The 9,066-nt window shown below is 42.1% G+C and overlaps 1 protein-coding gene across 1 annotated transcript; it reads right to left on the reverse strand.

Moving 5' to 3' along the window:
* Positions 1 to 307: 307 nt before the first annotated feature.
* LOC145448268 (dehydrogenase/reductase SDR family member 1-like) lies at positions 308 to 8,671 on the reverse strand. Its single transcript, XM_080326628.1, has 8 exons — positions 8,420 to 8,671; positions 8,213 to 8,362; positions 8,063 to 8,142; positions 5,615 to 5,747; positions 5,203 to 5,331; positions 5,061 to 5,136; positions 741 to 827; positions 308 to 683 (listed from the first exon to the last, which is right to left on the reverse strand). The coding sequence occupies exons 1-8, from the start codon at positions 8,585 to 8,587 to the stop codon at positions 541 to 543; spliced, it is 966 nt and encodes a 321-aa protein (XP_080182754.1). The 5' UTR covers positions 8,588 to 8,671; the 3' UTR covers positions 308 to 540.
* Positions 8,672 to 9,066: the final 395 nt, after the last annotated feature.

The following is a 9,066-nucleotide window of genomic DNA, read 5'->3' on the forward strand; positions in this document are numbered from 1 at the left end:
ATGCGGGTTTCGAGCCAAAGTGATGACCTTTTTTAGTCAACACAACAAGATTTCCAGTAACTATAACAAACTTAGCTGTTTTCGACTTCGGTCAACTAACTTTTATGATTTAATAGAAATGTCCTCCTTTCCCGATTCTAAAATATGGTATCCTAAATAACGTGTATGGCTCTTTGATAGTTACAATGGAAAATATAGGGCCAATTTGGCTCTTTGAACGAAAAAGGTTACCGACTCCTGCACTAGACCCACCGGTTGGGACGCACTGGCTTGTACAAGGGGCCAAGCAAGAATGATAACAACCTGGTATTTGCAATCTAGTCTAATGATGACGAACAAACACATTTTCATGAAACGCAAACGTTAAGGAATATAGCTAGGAGTTTGCATGCCCTCTTGCAGGTCGAGGCTTCTGTATGGAAATGCAATTAGTTTTTTAACTCTCTAGTATTCAGCCATAGCCACATATACATATATTATACTGCCAGTATGACGGTTCACTAATCAGTGTTTTCGTCTGATTCTGGGAAGATGCTTTGATTATGCAGTTATGCGGAGGGCTTGCCCCGCTATGATTAACCAAAAAGGTAGCCTGATAAAGTCAGGTATGTATGATGCCAATTTTTTGTATCCGGCTCCACGTAATATCCTGTTCACTTGCAAAATCGAGGAAGGAAATTCTCCTGAAAAATATAGATTTAGACCACAACTCTTCAGATATCCTACCTGCAAGAGAATACCGTATTCATCTGTGATCCCGTGTGACCGTGCGATATCCCATGTCAAAATAATTTTTCCAGTCTTGTCCATAATCTGTGGATGTGGTTCTGCGGTAATATAACACAATTCGATTTTGCTGGCATCAGGACCAAGATCATTTGGAATCGCAGTCTTGCCTATAGTAATTACTCCAATCGCCCATGACGTCATGACTGTCGAATATGTCATATAGTGGTGAGCGGTTCATGAGCACTCTGCAGATTGCCGAACATTATGTAGCCTATCAACGAATGTCAACGGATATGGCATCTATGTTTCGTGATATTTTTGGTTGACATGTTCGTTCAATGATCATGCGTCATTAACAACGCGTCTGACACTAGCGACTATAACGCGTACGTGAAAAAGGAAACCGCAATTTGTTTTGATTCATCACATATATATTATCCTGCCTACGCAATAGGGACATAGGGAATGATGGGCACATTGGGTACAAAGTCATACAGACTTATTTTGTATATGTATATTTAGATAAGGGAGCGAAAGCAGGACCAAGAATGGATCAGGATTCGTATATTTGATGCATCAGGATCGGAAATGGAGTAAAAAAATAACTATTACCCGCATATCTCTATTCCTGACAATCCGAATCCATCCGACAGCTCGAGTGTTCGTCCGAATCCGAAGAATCTCATCCAAAAATTCCTGCGAATCTTCAAATTCTCGTCCAGAATCCGAATTGAGTAACTATTTTTTCGGAGAACCCTAATCGCAGAGCTGGGCTATAAGATAGGCCTACATGAGGGCGTAGCTTTATCAAAGGCTGACTGATTTATATATGTTGGGTCCTTTGACAGAACAACGCTTAAAAGTGCTACCAATCCTATCACAAGGTGCTCACTGCCCGTGTTTCGTTGTCGAGCTAGCGATATTTTCTTTCGGCTTGAAATCAAAAGACATTATTTCTGGCCAGAAAAATCCAAACCGAAACAAAAGTTACAACTGTCCGAAACAAAATCCATATCCGATTCGTCTGACAGAATATTGAGGAAAAGCCAGTTTTAGTCGTCTCCGAAATCCATTTATTGGGGATGGTGTGAACCTCTGAAAGGTTCAGGTTCGTGTGAACGCGAACCTTTTTGAAAGGTTCTGTGTGAACGCGAACGTGAACGTCATGACGTCACATGACGTCATATTGCTAATTCCAACCCTACATTTCAGTGAAGTAATAGTGCACGATATCTAGCGACGTCTCGGGCTACATAATGTCAATGCTGAAGTACATATTGACGTTTTAAACGTCGTCAAATGTATTAACTGGGGCAATCAAATGATATAATAATACCGTGAAATCAATGTGTTGCGTCGCTATGCCAACAATTTCGACGAGGACTTGCAAGGGAATATAAGCTTGCGCAATAACGGTCTAGGCCAGAGCGGACAATGAGAGGGAGAGAGAGAGATATGATATTATTTCTCGCCTGCACCATCGAGATGCTTTGGCGACGGAGTTGCGATACGGCCCCATGAGGTCATCTAGTCTGCGCCCCGTTTTTTTTTCTCCTCCATGCTATCCGTGATTGCTTAGCGCCTAGCAGGATAGCTGCGGATACCATTTTTCGAGTCTTTGGTATGACCCGGCCGGGACCGCTCGAGAAGCCGGACGCATAACCATTACACTATCTCGCTCGAGTGTGAGTGTGAAGAGATAGCGCAGTGGTATAATCCGCGCTTGCAATACCAATGGGTTGCGGGTTCCAGTCCGAGGTCGACTTCATAATTCCAATACATAAATGTTGGAGGTTTATCTATAGGCTCCTCCTCGCCACCTCATCCGCCTAAGCGGTGTCTTACAAAAAGCCTAGAAGTGGGCTGTGCTATAAGTCGACAGAAGAATATCGGTCTGGTGTAAACTAGTGGTTCTCAACCGCCGGTCCGCGGACCGGTGCCGGTCCGCGACGACATTCCTGCCGGTCCGCCAGGTATATTACAGTTTTATACCTTAATTTCAAGATGCAATGTTGAAGGCGACAAGTACAGAAAAGATACGAGCTGACTCATCGCTACACAGCGCAGTTTGCGCGATCATTCGTTTTCGATTCTCTCATTTTGTGCAGGACCGTAACTGGGGCACCACAAACCGCCCAATTCTAGAGAGGCCGAGCTTGAAAATGGCCCAAAATTATTTTGCAAATGAACATGAATCATGACGTTTTTTTTTAAACTTGTTTCAATTTCTTATCGCGCTTTGCGCGATTTAGTGTCACTAAATGCGTTTTTGCTTGTTGGTGCCCTTCTCCGAGAAATACGCATGGTTTATAGAAAGGGGCATTTCGGCGTCAGTCATTAACGCGCTACGACGTACCAACACATAATAAAGTTTAGGCTAACATGGGACTCCGAAAGTTGTGCCAAAAATTCGGAAGCGAGAAAATTTCCGGCATGAATGATCGAAAATTTTTGCCATTGGCGCGATTAGGCTACATAAACTCTCTGCTCACACTGAGTAGAATGAATATGCTCACAAGTACAGGTGGAAACAACCACTCGACCGGAGGGTCTGGGGGCGAAGCCCCCAGAAGTTTTGCTTATCGCCCTGTGGGGCCCAATACCAACGTTTTTGGGTGCGAGCCGACGAAGAAATTTTTCGGCTCGGATTTGCGCATGGCCGGTATAGCTGCTGTAAGGTGTTTTTTCTTGCGGGAAGCATTGTATTCGTAGTTGCCAGAGTAGCCTGCGGCTGGTGACAGTGGGCAATAGGCAAGGTAGCACGACAAGGTCTTGGTTCCACTCCGAAACGGCCTTCGGCGCGAAAGACTGTAAACGACTCTCGACGGTAGCACGTTTATCTGGACAAGGAAATTTTACCTCGACTCAGCAGACTCACTACCATAAAATCACATGGATCATGGATGCCATCATGAAGATATTTAATTGCGATCAAAACCCTCCAAATCTCACTCTCTAGCACCATATAATTGCAAAAAACAGTTGCATAGTTTACATATTGGCTTCATTTCAATTTTGAAAGTTCACCGGTCCGCCAGACATTTTTTGAAATTTTACCGGTCCGCGAGGTGAAAAAGGTTGAGAACTACTGGTGTAAACGACCAATGACCATAGTAGTCCACAAACACCATGAATACCACAAAACAAACAAACCCGACAATGTATTCGGTATCTGACTATTGTTACGTTGATATCGAGCAGAGTGTATAACGGGTTTGTATATTTGCTACCGCTATTACGAATTACCCAATTAACAAGTTATACAGCGGTAGCCAAGCCAACAATCCAATCGCAAGGATTTGGTTTTTATGATACAATAAAAATATAAAATCAAGATTGATCCCTGCTAGATTATTTACATCAGACAACGATATCAATTTCATTGATTGGTTGGTTAAGCATGCATGCAGTGTATTTAGCTCTTGATGAGCAGAGTCACTATATATCCATACACGGAAAGCTGGATATTTTGAGCAAACGTTTGTAACAAAGCAAGTAAAATTTTTGAGATTGTCAAGGTGCATGCTCGTTTAGTGTTGATTTTTTTTATGCTGCCCGCGCTATGCATAGAGTGGCCCGCAGTTGAAATGCAATGAGTTTCAACCAAAGATGTTATAATGAAGTGAAAATTGTAATATATGAAAAAGGTTCACAGTGCAGAACCTATAGCAAGGTTCGTTTGTGAACGTGAACCTCTAAATTTTCAAGGTTCACGCACAGAACGCGAACGTGAACCTAACGTTCACACCATCCCTAACATTTATATCCAATGAGCGCGAGAAGTCGTGCCGCTGACGGTGTCATATAGCATCTTAAGACTAAGTCATGCGTGGCAGATTATGATCTTAGTTTTGAAACGTCGTTATATCACCTCGTCGGTCTTTTGTATCTCGGGCTATAATGGCATGGATATTACCAGATTGACTGGCAGATGTAACGAAGTAAAGGAATAGCCTGTGTTGGCTCCTGGCGCAAAATGAGCATGTAATAATGACACCACCAATAGCTTCGATGTACGAAAATATCTTCGGTTATGGTGATACAGGGGCAATTTCGAGCCGTTATGACATTTTCACAATAAAAAATGCTGCTGCAAACATATCCCGAAATTACGTTCTAGTTTAAATAATCCAAAATGAAAAAGTCAATAGTTCTGTCCTAAAACTGCTCAAGTAGAACTGCAAGTAGTCTAAAAACATAAACGCTTGAATATGTAATGCAACTACAGTTGAAACCTATACTGGCGTATAGGTCCCTAGTTCGAAAAAGTAGGATACTTCGTTACTGAGATACTGACCACCTCTGGACACGCTCAGTGATGGAATTTGTACCTGATAGAAGGGCTGCTACAGACCTCCCCACGAATGTCGGTGTTTCCCCCTTTTCCACGGCAGACTTTGGAAATACCTGGTACGAAAATGCGCAGCATTTCTAGTTAACTGATCCGAAAGGCGATTTTAAGTTGAATCATACCCCAGAACCGCCTGGTTTATTCACCATATCCTCAATAAATTCTGTTCGTACGATGCCGGGCCACAGGGATAAAAAAGCGACTCCGTACTTTTCAAGTTCGTGAGCGCAGTCTCGAGCCATTCGATCTTTCTGAAGACGAAGGGCTCCTATATTGATTCTGGCTGGCTATACAGGCATGATATAATATTCTGGTTGTAGTCTCGTAGGTATGGCAAGGATGTAAAGTTTGAATTGAGGAATAAAATACCACCAATGGCGTAGCCTATATAGTTTAAAGTGCACTGCACAAAACCAACAAAATGATGTCAAAATTTACAAATCTCAAATGAAGGACAATTTTATCCACTTTTATCTCTTCAAAAGGCTTCGGTAGGCCTAGATATACGAATACACTCCTCATTTCTATGATTACCGCTGCTTTTCCGACTCCATATGGTACTGACAAAGCATATCTCAGCCCCCCAACTGACGACACGTTGATGATCAGACCTTGGCGTTTCTCCACCATCAACTTTGCGGCATGCACAGAACAACGGTAATGATTTCTAGAAATAATTTAATGACGTCATATGACAGTGATTCTCAAACTTTTTGGTCCACGACCAAAATCCAAGTTGTATAGGTATCTCGGATCGCGACCCAAGCCTCACACATCGAAATGAATGCATTATTTGTAATGTTAGTAGCCTATGCTATATTTTTACGGACATTCACGAAATAGAAGATGCAGACAACCAGTTATATATGTAACACAGTACATGAGACATGTATGATGCCCGAAATTTCAAATTGAGGGGCATTATTTTCCTCTGCTGGTAGCATTTGTACTGCGGGGTTCAGAGTGCAAGGACGGGGCTATTCGGTGCAGACCATTGGCCAACCAGTGACGGTGATTTTGTGCCAAGGTTTTAGCGCCGCCGATCCATTTAGCAACGCACTTTGCCCATCCGCGTGTTGCACAAAACTTCACGTTTTCATGTGTCCCGGTGCGGAAAGGGTAGGCCCCGAAATTCCTGCGTCTAACAATCCCGCACCGGCACGTTGCACACCCCTGGACTAAAGCATTTAACCCTTACGAGGTGGGTGTATCATATATGATATGGCATGTCTCTGACACCGATTTCTACTATGTTTTTTGAAAAGCCGAGACTTTTCCGATGCATTTGGTACCTTACTCAAAATTTCGGTTTGTTAAAATAAAATAAAAATAAAAAAATGAAAATATGGTTATCACCTAAAATTTTCAGATATTTTCCGAGTGGGAAATATTGTCGGAAAATCTGCCAGAACATCAGAAGTCGACATGTACGATATTCTGTGTAAATTTTTACCGTTTTAAACATCAAAACGTGTTCTGGAGAGTTTTCAGAGGGGATTTGTTAATTTTGGTCACGCTTCAGTGATTTTCAAGATCCAGGTCAAGCTCAAGTGCAAATTCAGACGGCATATGAGTCATAAACAGGTTTACTATGCCCGCAATCAATCAATCAATCAGGTTTATTAATATTTTCATCGTTTCAAAACATCACAAGACTGCGATACAATGAAAATATAGGAAGGTGTCGAAACAACTTGGAGTAGCCTTTAAGATCAGACACCCACCTTAGCCTAGGCGAAGTAAATAAGAGACATGCACACTGAATGAAAAGTATTGCAGAGAATATAAGACGCAAGCGACAAAATGAGGTGGCATGCGGCGGAGGGCGAGGTCGATGTTAGGTCGTGGTCCGGTAATCCTGAAGACTGGCTAGTATTGATTTATAAAAATTGCTTGTATTTCGACTTGAATGCGGACATGCTCGACGACTGTACTCTACAATCTCTATAATTGAGCGTGCGTTTCACCATTTTTGTAGAGCGGTGCCTTTATTATAAATTTATGCATTTTAATGCGCATTAACAATATGCGTTGTTTTCGTGTTGTTTAACTTTCCTTGTGGTTTACGCAAGACTTGTAAAATTTAGGTGAAGGTGGCATAACAGGTTTAGGGATTTGCAATTGAACTCTCGAATCGAGCTCACATAAACGTTTCACCTGCAACAATGGATGCCTGGTCATCAATCAATGATAATTCATTGTGTTGAACAATGAACTTGATTATTACTTACGTCAGCGCAGGTAACGATCATTTCCGTGCTAGCAATGGTGAATACGGCTCTTCCATTTGTATTGGAAAGGATAGCTGCTGAGTTTGGCTAATAAAATGTCGTCGAGATTACCGAGCTGAAATCTTCCATAATTTCTCATTAGCACTTGAGGTAACTGCTCCGCAGTGCTTAGACGTCGTATCAGCCTGCTTTCAAACATCTTGCAGCTCAAGTGGAGGCGCATTGTGTCTCAACACAATAAATAACTTCTTTCGATACCCTACATTACATTGTGACACCATAAATTCTTATTTTTGTGTTGTTGCTCTTTTAAAGCTAATATTTTTGATATGCGGCTCGCGCATGAAGCAGGTCTGCCAACCCCTGGACTATAAGTAACTGAACATAGCAGTGACCGTGGATGTAAGTACAAACTAACCACTTGAGGTCGCGCGAAGCGCGAAAAAACTGAATAGGTGAGAGAAATTTAGCAAATAATACATAACCTACATATTTAAAGATCGCTCTGGTGCTGTCGCCACCCAAATTTATACCCTTGGTGACCAATGTTTAGGTCGCGACTCGCGACCCATACTTCAAGAACCCCTGTCATGAGCTACCATAATAGTCGGCTTCAGTATGTTAAGCACGTCAGAATTACCTAGGTCCATAAAATACCGTGTATGACCCAATTTGAGAGCCATACTATACATCGCGGACACCCGCACTTAACCTTGGGAGACAGTTGATACGAGTGTGAAATATATTTTACCTTAGTCCGACATTGTTTATCGTATCCCAACCATCAAGAGGTTGTTCCCAGAACTTCTTCGTGATGTTGTTGGCTATATACTGTATTACGCAAAATTCGCATGGTGATATAAGAGAGCAATAATGTGTGCTCTACATTCGATTGGCTTACTTCAACAGCGGCATAAGCATTGTTAACCAGTAAGTCGAGCTGAGAGTTGTTTTCCTTAGCAATCACTTCGAATACTTTTGCCACTTGTTCATCGTCTGAATGATCGCATTGCACGGGAATGCACACTCCAGTCCCGTGTTTTTCAGACACCTAACAAGATTGGATTTATGCCTGAAGTGTTCGGATTCTACATTTCCCAAATCCTACCTCTTGCTTTATTATCTCCAATGTTTCCAACTTCCTCCCGGTTACGTAACATTTCGCTCCATTCAAAGCCAACTGTATCGCAATTCCCTTTCCAATACCCCTTGACGCTCCGGTGACGAGGCATATTTTTCCTCGAAGATCGATATCTCCCGTAATTTTACTATGCATTGCTCCAATTTAGTAGTCAGCTAGCAATACTGACAAAGAGCGAAATAGCCTATATCACCTATACATTAGGCATGAAGTCAATGAGTTTTCTGTAAACTTCACGACTTTAATAATAGGCTATATATTTGTATTGGAACGCTGACGGGAGATAATGTGTACTCTGTAGGTGTGCATATAATCTGTAAATGATTGCTCAATGCAGATCTATGTATGGGCTTTCCGAACAGTCCACATATTCATTTTCGATGACGCCGTTACTTAATGGGTGCCGTTGATATATACAGCACCGTAACTGCCGCACCCCAAACCCCCCAATTGGGGGGGGCCCGAGCTCGATGGGGGGCCCAAAATTATTTCCTGAATTAGCATAAATCATAGAGTATTTTTTGAAAATTTATGCAATTTTTTCAAAATTTTTTCGCGCTGCGCGCGAATTCACGTAGCCGTATATCTTTCTTATTCGGTATTGGGCCATTACC

The sequence above is a fragment of the Botryllus schlosseri genome, chromosome 10 (genome assembly GCF_051294905.1).
Source record: "Botryllus schlosseri isolate E-star chromosome 10, Bs_hap1, whole genome shotgun sequence".
Taxonomy (NCBI): Eukaryota; Metazoa; Chordata; class Ascidiacea; order Stolidobranchia; family Styelidae; genus Botryllus; species Botryllus schlosseri.